Genomic DNA, 18,912 nt, shown 5'->3' with positions numbered 1-18,912 from the left:
TACACATATATATTTCTCAAGAAATATATTTGTTTGCATTTTTCTATCTCTTCCTTTTTATCCTAGGGGTAAGGAGGGCAGAAATCATATATATTTTCAATAAAATTAGGTGACTCATGGCCAAACATTAAAGAAAAAAAGACATAATATTCTTGGAGACACAAGTGGGAATGTCAAGCAGGATTCATTAAGTCACAAGTTAATGCCTTGGGAACCATATAATAAAATGATAGTTTTCTATTAATAGCTGGCCACACATTTCATTTAGTAAATTAAAGATTGCAACTTCATAAACCGTTTTCTACCTTTATAAGATGTGAAAGATAAAACAAGGAACTATAGAACTACTTAGTATCTTGCTCAGGAACACACAGTCACAGCTTTTAACAAAAGAATGTCTCCCTGCTCCTGCATCAATCAATAAACAGATGGCACAATTTTGGAATTAGGCAAGTTAATAGAATACACCTCCAACATACCTGAGAACATACAATTAATATTTCCGAATTCTTTCTTGTAATTATAATCCTTCACTCAAAAATTACTATGTATTAGTTGTCATAGCGATAGTATATGAAATTCCTCCCCAAAAAAGCATTATCTACCCAAGAACTGACAGGAACCCAAAATCTAAGTAACAGTAACAAATGAAAAGTTCCCAATTGTTGCAAAAACTGTGACGTTCACATTTTAAGCGAAAAAACCTGCTGACTCTTAAGCAGAAAAAGAACCCAATTTTCACTCGTGGAGAAATTCTCAGTTGTCAACTGTACTCTTCTCAATTATTACTTAGCCTTTTTGTTACTCAATTTGAAACACAAGCACACACAAAAAGGGCCTTTGCTTTCTTTTTCTTCACTTTTCTGTTTTCATTTCTTTCACAAAAAGAGACCCTTCATATTTCATTGTCTGGTGGTCCAAGCAGAATTTTCCTGTTCTATTTATCTCAATCGCCACAGCTTCGTCTTACATGGAATTTCGCTAAGTTAAATTTTAAGTTGGAGAGAGTGAAAAACGCTCAAGGAAAACACATTAGAAAGCTCATTGTCTCAGGCGCTAAGGATTCTTTATAGCTTGCAGTGACGTGGGTCTTAAAATCCATTTAAATTCCCGGAGACCCGAACAAAAATGTTAATTAACCAGTTTCACCTCCCCCTTCAGTCTGAAGACTGAAGTAGGCCTTTATTGTCCTAAAAAAAAAAAAAAACCACTTCAGCTTTTTTGAATGTAAGGGGAAACTGGCAGGCACCTGAGTGCCACTTGTCACGTTTACCAAGAAAATGATTTTAATTACTCAATAGTCGTCCCAGTCTCAGGTGGCCCCCTCAGAATATTGCGCGAAGATCCAAGCGACGAGACGGGGCTCGCCCAACCTGGGGCTGCCGGCTCCTCGCTCCGCGCCCTGAGTCAGCCCTTCCCACTCCTCTCATTCTGAGTCCACCTTCAACCCCTAAACCTCCGAGGCCCCCCCTCCTCCCTGCGGACTCCAGCCTCGGCGCCTGCCCACCTCCCCACCCGAGGGCCCCCCGCCACCCCTCCCCTCCCCTCCCCTCCCCTCCCCCACTTCACGCTCCGCCCGCGCCGCCACCGGAGCCGCCACCCCACCCCCCGCCCGCCGCACCTTTCCTCCCCGGGCCGCGGCCGCTCCGCCGCCCGCCCACCTCGCTGCCCGCGCCCGCGGCCTGCCACTCCCCGAAGAGCCGCAGGGTCTCACCTCGAAGAGCTCGGCCGTCGTAGCCATCCCGGCCGGCTGAGAAGCTCGCCTCGCGCTGGAAGCCGTCTCCTCTTCACATGCTGCGCCTCAGCGGCGCCGCGCACAGGTCCCCGCTCGGCTCGTCAGCCCTGGCTCCGGGCCGCCGCGGGCTCCCCCACTCCCCACAGAGCCCAGGCGGGGCGGGAGGGCGGCCATGAAGCGAAGCCGCAGACGCCTGTCAGCTGCCTCCCGGCGCCGCCCGCGCCGCTCCCATTGTCACCGCCTCGTACGCCGGAAGTGGAGCTGCGCGCGCCCTGTTGGCTGTCGGGAGGGGCCGCGGAGGGAATCCAGCAGCCGGCGAACTGCAGAGAGACTGGCGGCTGGGGCGGGCGAGGAACCCTGACCCTTGCGGGCCACCGTCCCGGAAGTGGGCCTTAGAGGAAGAAAGGCTCGGAGTTGCTGAGGAGGAATGCTTCTCGAGGTTCTGGGTGAGGGTTCACAGGGCTTTTGTGGCATGTGTTGACAGGAGGGCCTCGGAGGTTTGAGTCACTTCCCCTGAACGAGCCTGCGTCTCTGCTGAGCCCAGCCTGTCTGTGGCGGGCCAGAAGGTGGCACAGGTTGGGTGAGCCCAGGATCCTCCGGTAGGCGCCCGTCTGAGAAAGCCGGCCTGCGCCTTTTATCCGTGGCGACCTTGGAGAGGAGTTGATGCTTTAGTGGCTTATCATGGCCCAGCGGGCAGTGTGGCTTATAAGCCACGAGCCGGGAGCTCCACTTGGCGGCACCGTCAGATTCTCCAGGTAAATGCAGTTTGAATTCTCAGGGGAATTGGATGGAGCGGATGGGTGCTTGATGTACTGTGGTTTTGGGGGGTGTCTTTCTTTGTCCGCCACTTTGGGCAAGTTACCTAACCTCTTTCATCTGTTAAACGGAGATCTTAGCACTGCTACTTAATAGTGTTGTGAGAATTAAATGAGTTGATGTTTGACACATACTAAGTAAGCATCCTGTGCTTTTCAGTGTTAGTATTACTATCTTTTAAAAAATATATGCTTTTTATTTCTTTATTTGACAGAGCGCGAGCACAAGCAGGGGAAGCGGCAGGCAGAGGGCGAGGGAGCATCAGGCGCTCTGCTGAGCAGAGGCCCCCAGGTCGCGGGTCTGGATCCCAGGACCCTGGGATCATGACCTGAGCGGAAGGCAAAACCCTTAATGGACTGAGCCACCCAGGCGCCCCAGTATTACTGTGCCTTTAATTAACTCCACCTGCTTAGTAATTGAGGTAGAGATGACCAAAGGAAGAGAAGGAGACTTACTGCGCACTAATAAACATGCTTCAAATTTTTATACTTTCGTTAATAAAGATCATTCAAGGACTTTTTTAGCTCATTCTTCCAGAAAATTTTTGCTGAGCAGTGAAAGACCCATCATTTTCGTATTGTGTTTTCATTGTTAGGAACTTTCAGATGGGTTACTTTGAAACTGCTAATTGTTGAAGGAAATCAGAAAAGTACAAAAAATTAAATCGTATTCACTTTTTCTTAGAATGGTGTAAGCTGCTGATCTGGCTCCACTCTTAGAATTTGCCGCAAATTCTTTCAAAATTGTTCTGGGATGAGAATTACACGGTAACTCATTATAAAATGCAAGTGGCAGTTCTGTAATCTGTATCACCTTTTATTCTTAGTGGCTATTGACAGTTCTTTCTTGCCAACATATTTATTCTTCCCTGACTAAAGCTCTGTAGGGAGGAGGGATAGCTCTGTATTGAGATAAAGGCAGATAAAGAGGAGTGTGATTTTGAATGGAACTGGTTGACAGTGTGGATATGGAAGATTTCCTCTTCACAACCTAAACATTTTTTGTTACTGAGGTTATCAGAATTAAAGTTTACCGTTTCTCCCAGCTTACCTGGCTTACTTTGTTATTATTGTAGCTCAAGGAAGGAATTTAATACTATCTTTTAGTATGGTTCAGGAGCCCCATTGGTTTATCCAAGGTACTTATAGAGTCCTTTGAGTATTTTTCTTTTTGCCTTTCTTTTCCTCCTCACAGGTAACTCTTTGTTGCTGTCCCTTTATTTGTGTGTCTATGCATTTTTCGAATTATGCAATTAAGTATGTACTAGCTACAAACTTCATTTTCTTTTCTTATATTTGCCAGACTTCTCAGCACTATTTTTAAGAAACATCCATGTTACTTTGTGTTCATCCAGAGCAGCACTGTTCAATAGAATTTTCTGCAATGATGGACATGAGAAATGTTACGAATCTTTGCTGTTTACAATTGTAGCCAGTAGCCACATGTAGCTATTTTGATTTTGAAATGTGGCTATTATAACAGGAACTCAAATCTTGTTTAATTTTAATTTGTTTAAATAATCACGTGTGGCTCCTTTTTTGGACGGTGCAGATCTAGGCCATTGCTCTGTTGTACTCCATGGTTTACATTCTCCATGTTTTTACCTGTCCTTTTACCCTGGTGATGATACGCCAGGTTGCCTCCAACTCAGCCTTCAGAATAGTGATGCACCAGATACCCTATCTATGCTGATTTTAACTAAATATTGCCAAATAATTAGCTCTTGAGAATAGTTTCTCCAGTCGATACTCTTCTCCTTAGCAGTGAGCAAAGGTTCCTATATCTCCATTCTTTCCTGACCTTTATTCCATTTTTTGTCAATATTGCTATAAAGGATATCTTATTTTCATTTGCATTTCTCTGTGGCAATGCTTGTTAGCCTTTTGTATTTCTCTGGGTAGCAATAATTGTAAACTCTTTGGATTGCTTGTACATATCCTTGTCCATTTTATCTTTGAGAGTTGCTTTTTGTCTGTTTTCATGTTAATTTTCTCCTGAAAATTAATTCATTGTGTATTGTGTATTCATTGTATATTCTTGAAACTAGACCTTTGTCATTTTTAGCTACTACAGATATTTTCTCTTATTTTGTCATTTTCAACTTTATGTACCTTGGTTAAACAAACCAGATTTTACTACAAAGTAGTTAGTACTTTGGGGTTTTTGTTGAAGTCATACTCTACCCTTATTTCCCAAGGCTATCTTACTTTATCTTCTTTTAACTTTATCATTTTATCTTTTTTTTTAATTTTTTAAATTTTTTTATTTATTTATGATAGTCACAGAGAGAAAGAGAGAGAGATAGAGAGAGAGAGGCAGAGACATAGGCAGAGGGAGAAGCAGGCTCCATGCCCCGGGAGCCCAACGTGGGATTCGATCCCGGGTCTCCAGGATCGCGCCCTGGGCCAAAGGCAGGCGCCAAACCGCTGCGCCACCCAGGGATCCCAACTTTATCATTTTATCTGTCATGTTTAGGTCTTTAATCCATCTTCAGATGTGGTGCTCATAAAAGGCATGCCATTATATTTTTCTCTATAGTATTGTTGTAGGAACTAGTTAGGGGCACTTGGAACTAGACCAGGAAAGATAAGGGAAAGGTCCCAGGGTGGCTCCTACCCATCCCAAGAAAACAGATAAGACAGTAAAAACAGAAAAACCTGGCTCCCTAGTTCTAAAATGTTAGGGAGTATCCCCTTTAATGGCTACTAAGTAATCAGAGAAATCTCAGAGTAGATATGGAGGAAATACCAGAAAGAAGGGAACACCTTATTTGTACTCATATTTACCCCCCAAAAAAAATCTTGTTAGAAGTCCACCACACTTGTTCTAAATATAGATATATATTTACAAATCCACCCTGATATTGACAAGAAATTTACCAAGTTCCCTGGGCAGTGGCAACTGTGTAGACTCCTCTGCCTTTTGAGTGCTTTCTCTGTTATTTCTGCTTAATAAATTTCTTTGTCTTTGCTTCCTCTCTGTAGTCTGGAAATTCATTCTTCTACTCTGTGAGATAAGAACCAAGCTCTCCCGTTATCAGTATAGGCCAGTTTTCCTGTATGATTAATGCATTTTTTCAGTATATGCATTTTTTTCATTGACTTCGAGGACTATTGATGGTTGATTATGTCTCTCTTACAAATGCTGGTCTGTTTCAGTTCGATTTTATTTGCCTGTTCTTGGGTCAGTACCATACTGTATTTGTATCTGTGGCTTTGTAACTTACCTTAATATCTTTCGGAGATGAGATTTTCTTTTACTACTTATAATAATAAGTTCCTGGGGGCAGCCCGGGTGGCTCAGAGGTTTAGCGCCGCCTTCAGCCCAGGGTATGATCTTGGAGCCCCTGGATCAAGTCCCCAGGTTCCCTGCATGGAGCCTGCTCCTCCCTCTGCCTGTGTCTGTGCCTCTCTCTCTTGTGTGTCTCTCATGAATAAATAGATTTAATAAAATAAAATAAAAAAATAAGTTCCTGGAAGAACTAAGGGTTGTTTTCAGATTTTTTTTTTCTCATTGTACCCAGGAGATTTCAGAAGAATTCAGATAGGTTTGGGTGAGCTTTTCAGCATCTCTGGGAGGCAGCAAGTTATGTTCAGATAACTTATTGTCACTTACTGATTCTGAATCATTAAAGAAATTAGTTATGTTTTATTATTTTCCGTTTTCTGACCTCCTGGGCCTGGTGTAAGTACTAAAGTATACTTTAGTACATGTATACTCTGGCATATTATTCACATATATGCCAAAGACTAATGGCCCTCATTTAAGATTTTTATTTTATTTTTATTTTTTAAAGATTTTATTTATTTATTCGCGATAGAGAGAGATAGGCAGAGACACAGGCAGAGGGAGAAGCAGGCTCCATGCCGGGAGCCCGACGTGGGACTCGATCCCGGGACTGCAGGATCACATCACGCCTTGGGCCAAAGGCAGGCGCTAAACGTCTGAGCTACCCAGGGATCCCCTCATTTAAGATTTTTAAAAGCAGATGATCTTTCCTGCATGTAACTACATTTTCCAAAACAAAACTTTGTCTAGATTTTGATTTAGAAGTTTGCTGTCTAGGGATCCCTGGGTGGCGCAGCGGTTTGGCGCCTGCCTTTGGCCCAGGACACAATCCTGGAGACCTGGGATCGCGTCCCACATCGGGCTCCCGGTGCATGGAGCCTGCTTCTCCCTCTGCCTGTGTCTCTGCCTCTCTCTCTCTGTGACTATCATAAATAAATAAAAATTTAAAAAAAAATTTAGAAGTTTGCTGTCTAGATATATAGTAATAGTATCAGCTGAAGTATGACTTAAGTTATTTTACCCCATAATTGTAGGGCCAAGGTTTGAGTCCTGTTTTAGAAAAGGTCTAGAATAAATCTGAAATGATACATTGAATCATCCAACAATATTTATTGAGCATATATCAAGGTATTATATACAGTCACATGTAAACTTCTTATCCTTACATCCAACATTGAGATTCTTACACTTTATTTTTTTAAAAGATTTTTTATTTATTCATTTATGATAGAGAGAGAGAGGCAGAGGGAGAAGCAGGCTTCATGCCGGGAGCCCGACGTGGGACTCGATCCCGGGACTCCAGGATCGCGCCCTGGGCCAAAGGCAGGCACCAAACCGCTGAGCCATCCAAGGATCCCCTATTCTTACACTTTAGAGGGACTTTAATTATCGTCTAGATAACCAAAGGATAAGACAGTGGGCTAGAGTTTAGTCCAAAGTTCTTAACTCTTTTTATCCAAAGACCCAGAGAAAGAAATAGCATTCAGCTGCTAAGTCATTAATAAAGGGCTAGCTGATTCTTTTCCTTTCTCAGCTGAGCAAGTACATCAGAATATGAGTGAGGTTCACTAATATAACTTTGAATACATTCCTATTTTTCTTTTTAAAAATTATTAGTAAACATCAATATCTTATTAGGGGTTGTAATGAAAAAAAATTATTTTGGCCAGGTGTGGTTTTTTTGATCCTTGAAGACAATTTCTGATATATTCTTTAGATACCCTTTTATTTTACAGTAAGAAAACAGACTTGGGAAGTTAGATGACTTACACAGAAGTTATTTTAAACTAAGAAAATGTGACTAACATTTTGTGCCTGAGTAAAAGCATCTCCTAGTCTTTTTTCTCAAAAGTTATATTAGTAATTTACTGTTCAGTCTAGGACATGTAAAGGATTATTCAGATTACATTATTTTTATAACCTCGCAATATCAGGGCCATAGAGATAAATAGTTTTATTATTAAAATGTTCTTACATTTTAGGGAGTTGGCAAGAAGACTCAAGAGTATTTATTATTCAGTATTAGTTGAGTAGAATAAATTATTTCTTTTACATTTGTATCATCTCAACTAGTGAATCCAAAATTATGGCAGGTTAAATTGAACCATTTCTTTTGATTCTGCTCTACTAAGATGGAATCAGGGGGAAAAAAAGTACTTCTAGATGCCTAAAATGTGTCCAAATATACATTCCTGGCTTACCAAGCAGGAACCTGAGCAGCCAAGAAACTAGAATTTTGAATTTTAATGATGTGCTCCACTTATTTAAAAAATTAACTAAATTGAGTTATTTTCAGGCTCCTAGGTGGCTTAGTGGGTTAAACATCTGCCTTCTGCTCAGGTCATTATCCCAGGGTCCTGAGATCAAGCCCTGCATTGGGCTCCCTGCTCAGCAGGGAGCCTGCTTCTTCCTCCCTGCTTCTCCCTCTGCCATTCTCCCTCCTGGTGCTTTCTCTCTTTCTCAAGTAAATAAAATCAAACACTTTTTTAAAGTTAGTTATTTTCAGTAATAAATAATAACATCATAATTTGAGATAATATACCAAGTATATAACAGTTACTACAGTAGAAATTTAACATGTAATACATTTTTTTTTTGGTTGTGGTTTTTGTGGATGTATGTTACGTATTTGTTGTTTTGTTATTGTCAGCTTTGTGTTTTGGATTTGTTTCGTTTGTTTTTTTTTTTTTTAATTTTTCTATTTTTATTTTCCTTGGAAGAACCTTTACAATACTTTTGTTTCCATAATTCAGACGATATCCAACTGTTGAAAAACGAGCCAAAGTCTTCAATGGAGCAAGTTATGTGCCTATTCCTGAAGATGGTCCCTTTATGAAAGCACTACTCTTTGAACTTAGATTATTGGATGATGATAAGGACTTCATAGAAAGCCGTGATAGCTGTTCACACATCAATAAAACATCTGTCTATGGACTCCTCATAGGAGGTGGAGAACTCTGGCCAGTTGTTGCGTTTCTGAAGAATACCATGATATATGCTTGTGTTCCACTAGTTGAACAAACTTTATCCCCTCACCCACCATTAATTAGCATTAGTGGAATTTCACAAGGCTTTGAACTTCTTTTTGGGATACAGGATTTTCTTTACTTGGGTCAAAAAAATGACACTGAAATAAATACAAAATTGAACCAACTGCCTGATTTGCTTCTACAAGCTTGTCCATTTGGAACTTTGTTAGATGCCAACTTACAGAATTCATTGGATAGTATTAATTTTGCTTCTGTGACACATCCACAAAAACAGCCAGCCTGGAAAGTTGGAACATACAAAGGAAAACCACAAGTTTCTATTTCTATCACTGAAAAGGTAAAATCCATGCAGTATGATAAACAGGATATAGCAGATACATGGCAGGTCGTTGGAGCTGTCACTTGCAAGGTGAGATTTTCTCTGGTACTTGTTTTATCATACCATTTAACACCTTGGAGAAAAGTAGAATTTTCTAACTTTATTTTACATTGTTATATGACGTTCTTGGTTCTTATCATAAACAGCAGTCATTAAACATTAGATTCATATGAAATTTTGTAACATTACCGTTTTGCATTCCTTATGACTTGTATTAGTTGTATAAAGCTGCATAATGAATTGTTACACTATCCCCAAAGTAAACATTTATTATCCTTACAGTATTCTGTGGGTTAAGAATTCAAGAGCAGTTTAACTGGGAACTTCTAGTATAGAGTCTATCATGAGATCACAGTCAAGATTACAGTTAGAGTTCTAGTCACCTGAAGGTTTTATTGGGGCTGGAAAATCTACTGGCAAGGTGGCTCACTCACATGGATAGCAAGTTGGTGCTGGTTGTTGGTGGGAGGGCTCAGTTCCTTTCCATGTGGGCTTCTCAGTAGGCTTTTCAAGAATATCCTCACGACTTGATGACTAGCTTCTAGATCAAATGTTGAGAGAGAAAGAGAAGGTATAGGTAGAAGCTATTATTCTTTTTATTACTTTGGCTGAGATCAGATGGCATCACTTTCACCACTTTTTGTTCATTAGAAACAGGTCACTAAGTTCAGTCCACATTCAAGGGGACTAGAATTAGGCTTCACCTTATGAAAAGAGTAATGTCAAGAATTCGTGAAAATATTTTAAAACCGTCATACCTTTTCCATTTTCTCTAACGGTGAAATTGACAAATCTTGGACTTAATTATCTAAAACTATTTTGAAGGGCTCTTACATTATTTAAACAAGTTGGTAGGTCAATATAGGCTTCTCTGGTTTAAGGTTAGAAAATAGGAACTGACAATAGGAGTAACTATAATTAGAAGTGATAAGTGCCATTTTGAATAATAGTCAAAAAAGCCCTGTGTAATTTCTACAAGTTTATATCAGTAATCTTAGATGTCTTTATTTTTCTGATATCCTTTTTTCTCTACACTTGTGAATATAAAATTCTTAAACGTAGTGTTGAGTGGCTGTGTGCAAATGCTATAGATAAAAGTAGATTTTAAGAACAGAAAATTAGAACAGTCCTGGCAGACAAATTGGGTCTTTCTTTCCCCCTTTAACTTTAAAGTAACTTATGAGTTTATGTGTCTGTTTTAAACTAACTTCTATCATGATCAAAAATACATTCCAGTTACTAACTTATTAAAAATAACTATTGTAAATGATGGGGTGACTGGGTGACTCCATCAGTTAAACGTCTGACTCTTGATTTTGGCTTAGGTCACCATCTAAGGTTTGTAAGATTGAAGCCCATGTCAGGCTCCACACTGGGCATGGAGCCTGCTTAAGATTCTCTCGCTCCCTCCTCTGCCTCTCTGTAATTAAAAAAAAAAAAAAAAAGGACTATTATAAATGGCTCTAAAATCCATCATAAACGTGGATTATGTCATTTATAAATCTTAAAGTAGGAGAATCCTTTCCCATAATTCTGTAAAATAAAAGGAAAATTCACCATTTTTGTTTTCTTATTCTGTGGCAATATATAGGGAATATGTTATATATAATTTGCTAGTAATTAATATGGTATTTAAATATCTCAGCTCATTGATAGGCTGACCCTAGTTTATTACTTATGGAAATTTTGGATTGGTTTCTATACAAATTATCATGATGGAGAATCTTCTTTAAAAAACTTCTAAAAATAAAAAGGGGGAGTATGCCTTAATCCATGCACTAAATTTTTTTTTTAAGATTTTATTTATTTTTGAGAGAGCATAAGTGGGGTGGGGCAAGAGGGAGAGGAAGAAACAGACTCCTCACTGAGCAGGGAGCTCAAAGTGGGGCTCAATTCCAGGATCCTGGGATCATGACCTGAACTGAAGGTAGATGCTTAACCAACTGAGCCACCCAGGTTCCCCTAAATGTTTCTTTAAACTTGCATGTAAATAGTACATCTTTTAGCCAAACCTAGTACATCTTTTAGCCAAACATTTTTTTTAAAAGTTCTTCAGGGGGCTCATTGGTTGTCTGCCTTTGGCTCAGGTTGTGATCCCAGTGTCAGGATCGAGTCCTGCTGCCTATGTCTCTGCCCCTCTCTCTGTGCCTCTCATGAATAAATATATAAAATCTTTAAAAAAATTTATTCAGGGGCTTATTATTTAAAGTTTTATTATAAAGCCTATTATAAATGGAAATAATTATTTTCATTTAATGTTCCTAGTAGAAAACCTAGTGAACCAAAATTCAGTGGACTGAAGTTCTAATCCTTACTCTACCGCTAATTCTTTGTCTTTGGAAAAGTCAAAATTTTTAGTCTTTTTCATTTTTAAAATCAGGAAAGTTCCTAGGTCCTTTCTGTTTTTATAATTTCTAGTTAAAAGTCCAGATTTACATATGTCAGATTGCCTTAAAGGGTAGTACCCAGGTCTCATCTAGAAAGAAAGTCTGCATTCTATAGTAAATGACGGATGATCTGCTATTTTAAATGATTAGGTAGCAGATAATTCATTGGTGGTTTCCTTACTGGTTGCAATTTTCCAATCCCTCTAAGAATATTAGGCTAATTTAATAAATATAAACTGAATATATAAGCATTGTAATAGTATTTTCTAATAAGATTTGCTCATTTTATTATTTCCCTAAAATATCAAGAAACAAAATGTTTCTTTGTTCTTGCTAGTTCACATATAGAGAGTGATGGTTTAAAACTCAAAACACTAAGCTGTTTTTAAGTTTTGAGGTAAGGTAATAGGACATTTATATTTTCAAATGTGATAGTATTGTAACTGTTACCCAAAAATCTTTATGAAGTATTAAAACCAGGTATTGTTCATAGTGCCTGCCTTTTCTCTAAGTGCTTACGTTGTATAACGTATATTCTTGAATTCACGCATATGTCAAGTAGTAAATAAAACATAAGAAAGTAAAACGTCACATTAGAATGGAAAACAAAGGTAGAATCCACAATTAGAAGAAGAAGATACCCATTCAGTAAACATTTCTTTGAATGTCTCTTGTGCATAGCAATGTGCCAGGTACTAGAAATAATAAGAAAAATGTAACAATTCTTGCTTTCAAAGAACTTAAAGCTTCAAGAGAGAAACAAACAGGGCACAAACACCTATAGAGGAGGTAAGCAGTTATTACGTGATGCATGCCATGTACATGGTAGTGGAAATAGCTGCTTGCATCTGGAGCCAATCCTACCTGCTGAGTTTCTATTAACTCTTAAAATATTTGTTCAAGTGTACAAAACAAAACATGTCAATAAGCCTTATATGGCCCAATTGGCTAGTTTTAATTGGGTGCTTTAATAGAGGTAAAGGTCAAGTTAGAGTTGAGGTAGAAAGGAAGAACCTGATTACCATGAACAGACAAGTGTCAATTTGTCAAACAAATTTTGTCAAACAAAATATGTCAATAAGCCTTATATGGCCCAATGGGCTAGTTTTAATTGGGTGCTTTAATAGAGGTAAATGTCAGGTTAGAGCTGAGGTTGAAAGGAAGAACCTGATTACCATGAACAGACAAGTGTCAATTTGTTGGGTCAGGAAAAGCCATTTGGGTCAGAAAAAGCCATTACAGGGTTTAAGAGAGTAAAGATATTTAATATAGGACTTAGGGCTTACCAGAAACAACAGTTAATTTAAAACTTCATGAAGATGTGAAAAATAATTTTGAATTCTGAGAAGCTCATACCAACTGTAAAAGGAGTTAAGAGAACAAAGTTTCTGATCTAAGCTGCCACCTTCCAGAGACAGTCACTAATGCTTTTAGTCTGGAGAAGCCAGAATTCACAGATAAGTATGAGATATCACCATATCTATCTGTTACAACCTCAAAGCAGAAATCCATGGAAATTTCTGAAAAGTGCTGCATCTAAGATCTTGGTAATATCTGTTTCTGTTTCTATTGCAGTGTGATTTAGAAGGAATTATGCCAAATGTTACCATCAGCTTGAGTCTCCCTACCAATGGGTCTCCACTTCAGGATATTCTAGTTCATCCTTGTGTGACTTCTCTTGATTCTGCCATTTTGACTTCTAGTAGCATTGATGCAATGGATGATTCTGCATTTAGCGGACCTTACAAATTTCCATTCACTCCTCCTTTAGAGTCATTCAACTTATGCTACTACACCTCTCAGGTAAACAACCTTGGAAAAGTTGAGACTTTGTGAATCTTCATGCTTATGAATTCTATTGTAAGTAAATCATTCACACTTTTAGCCCACATGAGAACTTTTCATTATTTACCAGATAATAATTAATGAATGAAGATGAAGATTTAGGTCTTAAAAAGGATACCTCTTCTCTCTGGTGTTAGTAACAGCATTGAATGGTTTTCAAAGTTATGGGATTTTTTAATGTTGCCTAATAAGGACTCCATGGTCACAGGATAGATCTTGGTATAATTTAGTCAGGTTTGGATTATGAACATAGATACCCGTAATCCCAGGCAACTGTGGTTACGACTATATAATATTATTAATAGGTATTGTTTGTTGAATAAGTGCTGTGTCAGACATTCCTCCCAACCTAGAGGAGGGGAACCTGAATGAGCAAATGAGGGTAAATGTCAGGTATCTTTCTGATCTCTGGAAACAGGAGGAAAAATCCTTGCCTTTAGAATGATAATGGCTCCCTCATCTTTTATCGAAAGAGTGTGGAGTAATCTGTACACAATGACTACAGTACTGCAGGGCCTTTTTCTCAAGCATTATTGGTATTTTGCACCCAATCACCTGAGAATTGTACAAAAATTTGTTTATGTTTGTTTCCAGGTCCCAGTCCCACCAATTTTGGGTTTTTATCAAATGAAAGAGGAAGAAATAAAAGTAAAAATAACAGTTAACTTAAAACTTCATGAAAGTGTGAAAAATAATTTTGAATTCTGTGAAGCTCATATACCTTTCTATAATAGGTAGGAATAAAATAATGTGGTGCCATGATTTCTCCCTTTCTTAGTACATTCCCACCTCCCTACAGTAAATTATTTGTTTTTTTACTTTATTTTTAAGATCTAAAAATTTTGTTTTATTCAAATGAATGCTGATTCTGAACCAAAAATCAGCCATAAAAATGCTCTCTTTACCTTTTCTAGTTAAACTTATTAGTAAATATAAACCTAAGTCAATGTAGCTTCTTTGAGGGATTATTTCATTGTTTGCTTTATTTCTAGCAGTTTCTCTGTGCTCTACATACAAGTCAAACTCAACTATCAGCTACCTGGTGAATTAAGCCAATGATACCATAAGATTACTTCCTTATCAGTTGTGCTTTTAAATTTGTTCTGCAGCATAGTTCTTTCCATAGGATGCTTAAAGATAGAGTAAAATCATAATTTTAATGTGTCAATCCATATAACTGAATTAATATGTTCTATATGATTTTATAATTGTCTTTAAAGTTAATGAAATGTATAATATCACCAAAAATATGTGTGTTTCTGGTGTTTTTAGAGATATAATATTCGTTATTTGCTCTGCTTTAGTCTGCAAACTTGAATTCGGATTTGCTTTTATGCTGTCCTATTAAATAACACTAGCTAGATTTAACTTAGGTCTCTTAAAAACTCCTCTATGATCACTTTTTCTCTCCGTTGTATCCTTTTCTTTTTTAAAGAGGTCCCATCACACATGTGGAATCCAAAGTTAGTTTTGGCCAGCTTGAAGTATTTCGAGAGAAAAGTTTATTGATCTGGATTATTGGTGAGCTTTTATTTATTGACTTTTTTTCTCATTCATCTGTTGTAAAATCTACTTACTTTAAAATAGTTACCTGGTACCTTTGTGTTTTTAGGACAAAAGTTCCCCAAATCCATGGAAATTAGTCTTTCTGGAACCGTAACTTTTGGAGCTAAGAGTCATGAGAAGCAGCCATTTGATGAGATTTGCATTGGAGGTACAGCATATTTAAAGGTAAATACATTTATGTGGCTCACTACATTAGAAATCTTTTGTTTTTAAGTGGCCTATATCTAATTGATTTTTGATGTTTTCTAGCTGTTTTTTTGTGGGGGGACTTTTTGTCTGTGCTCTTTTTTTTAGATTTTTGTGAGATTTCTTTTTGTTTAGTATTAGTCACTTTCTATTTCACTTAATACTTTAACAATTTTAAAATAAAACAGTTATAACCTTAGCACATCAAATTAACCAAGTTCTACCTACCCAGCTCTTAGTTATTACATTCAAGATTTGTATACAGAAAATATAAGATTAGCCCTTGCCCTCTAGAGATTTTCCACTGATGAGTGTTAGTAATTGATCAGTGTTGCTTTTGGTATTTGAAGGAAATAGTGAGTACTTCTGATCAATGTGGTCCAGGAAACCTTTGCAGTAAGAGGTAGGAGTTTAAGCAAAACTCTGAGACCAGATAAGCATGAAAATGAAACTTTGAAGATTGACCAACATTTATATAGGTAAATAAATGACTTAAAAGAATGAAGGATAACAGGCACACTTAGGAACCAGTGCTAGAAATAGTAGTAATACATCAGACTGGATAAGTGATTTAGATCTAGATTGTAGCTTTGGAGGGTTTGCATTCTGACTTATATTCCTTTGTTAGAAAATGTTATAGTTTTTTTTAGTATGGAAGTGGTCTTTCAGAAAATAGTACTTTATGAAGATCAATTTGGAATGAATGTGAGAAAGTGAGTAGAAAAAAAACCAAAAACCTTGATTCCTAATGAAAGGTAGTAAGTTAATGATGCTTAGGATGAAGAAAGAAAGAAAGAAAGAAAGAAAGAAAGAAAGAAAGAAAGAAAGAAAGAGAAAAGAAAGACTGTTGGAGAAGTTGTGATAAAAGTAAAGCATTGGTCACTAATTAAATATAGAAATAAAAAATGGTTTTAAGTCCAAGATTTAAGGGAAAAAAAGTAGCTTAAATCAGACTTGAAGTTTCAAGAGGGCAGAGACCATATGAGTGTCATTCATTCATTATTTTTATCATCAACACCTAGTTGATTACCTACCACATAAATATTTGCTGATGGATGAATATACTTAGGGAAAGTACTAATATGGAGAAAGTTAGGAGGAAGTGGGCTCCATATCATAGATGTTGCTGGTGATAGCAACATATCCTAATGTAAGTGTCTAGTAGGTAGCTAAAAACCTAGAGCATGATTCTCAAGAGAAAATTCAACAGTTTATAAGAATTTAGAAGTTACCTGTGGAGAAAAAATAGTAGAGGTAGTAGAAATGAATAACATCAGAAAAAGTGAAAATAAGCGGATAATTTTGAAGACCCAATGAGAGGAATTGAAGGAGTGATCAGAAAAGGAGGAGGAAAACTTAGGTAGAATGGTAGAGAAATCAGAGACATTGAAATCTATATATAAAAACAATTAGAGGAAATAGTAGTGAAGTCAGAAGTAGATTAGTGATATTCATTTCTTCTATCTTGGCTTTAGCTATATCCACAAACTTTTTTTCAAGGATTATTATAAAGATTCCTACTTCCAGATATTTTTTCAGAAAAAATGTGAAATGTTACTACACCATAGGTCTTACAAAGACAGGGATTATAACTTTTTTTATAATATCTAGTTTTGTGGAAATCCATCTTGGTATAACTTCCAGAATCCAGAATTCTACTAAACAAGCAAGCAAAAGCCCTTTTCTATTAGAGATAAAATGAGTTGCAATAGGAAAAAAATTGCTTAGAAGATTGGAAAATTTACATCCTATGTATGTAGATCAGTTAGTTTGGCAATGAAAAGGAGAAAGTTAGGAAATGGGAGAAATTTGAAGGGATGAGAAGTGGAAGAAGTATAGAAAAGATAGCAGGATATTGCAAAATCAGGAGCTTTTCGCAGTAAAAATGAGAACCACAGCAAAAGGAGACTTGAGCTCACTCGATAAGACACAGACCTTTGATTGTTCATGTGAATTTCATTGTGACTCAGGCACCCCACTACTCTGCCTTCAGAGAAGGTACTAATGGCCCTTTCTACAATAGCACAATATAATAATCGGCATTTATACTGATGATGCCACATTATCAGTTAAATCCCAAATATGAATAACATTTTAGAAAGGTTTTACAGGTGAGACAAAGGATGATTTCTAAGCTTAGTTCTATAAAAATTGAATTTCAGTTTTTGGAAGATTAAGCAGAACATCTCATTCCTCCCAAACATGAAACAAACTGTTTCAATTTTAATAATTGCATTCTTGTGTTTTGCTAGGAAGTATCTACATTTCTGACTGTAAAAGAATTATGATCTGAGATAGATCACAATCATATAGCCTTAGAGATAGACGAGAATATACAGAATACCAGACACCCTAGAGGAAGAGGCACCAGCTTTTCTTGTCAGTTGAGTTTGAGTTCATATGCCAGCTCTGCTACTTACATTCAGGATGCTAATTGTTCCATCTCTGAACCTCAGTGCCCTTTGTAAATAAGGGATGCTTTGCAATATACATTAGAGTCCATATTAGTGAAGTATCTGGTGGATGTTAAGCATTTCATAATGACAACCCTACAAAGAAATAGTCCTAATGCAAAGGGGAAAAGGTGTTATGTATGTATGTATGTATGTATGTATGTATACATAGAGACATTTTTATTTTGTGAACTATGTGAAATAAATTCCTAAAGTGTCAAAGGAAAAAATGTGGCCATCACTTATCAAATAATCGCCTCAATTTGGTATGTTTCTCTTCTTTTTTCTAGCTTCATTTTAAGATCTTAGATTTTACACTCACTGGTTGTTAGGCCATCACTTTTATCAAATAATCACCTTAATTTGGTATGTTTCTCTTCTTTTTTCTAGCTTCATTTTAAGATCTTAGATTATACACTCACTGGTTGTTATGCGGATCAGCATTCAGTTCAAGTTTTTGCATCAGGAAAACCAAAAATAAGTACATGTAAGTTGTATAGATTCAAACTAACTTGAGGTAGTTAAAATGGTGCTCTGCAGTTATTACCTAAGATAAAATTAAAATGTAACAGAAAGAAATCAGAGAATAATTCCAGTTTATAAAAATTCTGACCTGATCATAATATTATTATTTAAAATTTTGAATATTTTTAGCAAATGCTGCAGTAAATGAGCATTATTTAGCACTCTCTCCATTTTATAAATAGGGCAATAGAAAGAAGGTTTTTAGCCTTCAGTGAGTTTGTTGGTTATAAGTAAACATATATATACTGTATATGAAAACACAGGGATACAAAGCAATTTATAAATGAATTCAGAATTATTTAATTCACATCAAATATTTATGGAAGCATAAAACAGAAAAGTAGCTAAAATGAGGTTAAGTTAGTTAAACATAAGCAGAACTCTTAAGATTTAAGTAATCCCTACACCTAACATGGGGCTCAAACCCATGACCCCAAGGTCAAGAGTCACATGTTCTTCTGACTGGGGCCCAGGCGCCCCTAGATAAATGTTTCTTTAAGGATTAGAGTCCCAGGGGGATCTCTGGGTGGCTCAGTGGTTTAGCGCCTGCCTTAGGCCCACGGTGTGATCCTGCAGTCCTGGGATCAAGCCCCACATCAGGCTCCCTGCATGGAGCCTGCTTCTCCCTCTGCCTGTGTCTCTGCCTCTCTCTCTGTGTGTCTCTCATGAATAAATAAACAAAATCTTTAAAAAAAAACTAAAAAAATAAAAAAAAAAAGGATTAGAGTCCCAGAATAGGTAG

General features: G+C 37.5%; 2 protein-coding genes across 13 annotated transcripts in view; one reads left to right on the top strand and one right to left on the bottom strand.

Moving 5' to 3' along the window:
• Window positions 1-1,954, bottom strand: part of EXOC5 (exocyst complex component 5) — a 64,539-nt gene extending 62,585 nt beyond the window's left edge. The window contains exon 1 of the mRNA XM_055304185.1: window positions 1,715-1,954. Coding sequence (XP_055160160.1) covers window positions 1,715-1,741 — 27 coding nt within the window. The 5' untranslated portion in view covers window positions 1,742-1,954. The remainder of the gene's footprint in view (window positions 1-1,714) is intronic.
• A 159-nt stretch (window positions 1,955-2,113) lies between these two features.
• The window catches only part of AP5M1 (adaptor related protein complex 5 subunit mu 1), a 52,080-nt gene continuing 35,281 nt past the window's right edge, over window positions 2,114-18,912 (top strand). For 11 of the 12 annotated variants that reach the window (XM_055304196.1, XM_055304195.1, XM_055304194.1 and 8 more), the window contains exons 1-7: window positions 2,115-2,490; window positions 8,593-9,238; window positions 13,171-13,398; window positions 14,035-14,174; window positions 14,876-14,961; window positions 15,053-15,171; window positions 18,036-18,132. In XM_055304196.1, coding sequence (XP_055160171.1) covers window positions 2,417-2,490; window positions 8,593-9,238; window positions 13,171-13,398; window positions 14,035-14,174; window positions 14,876-14,961; window positions 15,053-15,171; window positions 18,036-18,132 — 1,390 coding nt within the window. In that variant the 5' untranslated portion in view covers window positions 2,115-2,416. Of the gene's footprint in view, window positions 2,491-8,592; window positions 9,239-13,170; window positions 13,399-14,034; window positions 14,175-14,875; window positions 14,962-15,052; window positions 15,172-17,935; window positions 17,993-18,035; window positions 18,133-18,912 lie in introns of those variants that run through there. The other variant, XM_055304197.1, reaches the window with a different exon arrangement.

The sequence above is a fragment of the Nyctereutes procyonoides genome, unplaced genomic scaffold (assembly GCF_905146905.1).
Source record: "Nyctereutes procyonoides isolate TBG_1078 unplaced genomic scaffold, NYPRO_anot_genome, whole genome shotgun sequence".
NCBI lineage: Eukaryota > Metazoa > Chordata > Mammalia > Carnivora > Canidae > Nyctereutes > Nyctereutes procyonoides.
This window is presented reverse-complemented; position numbering and strand designations above follow the sequence as displayed.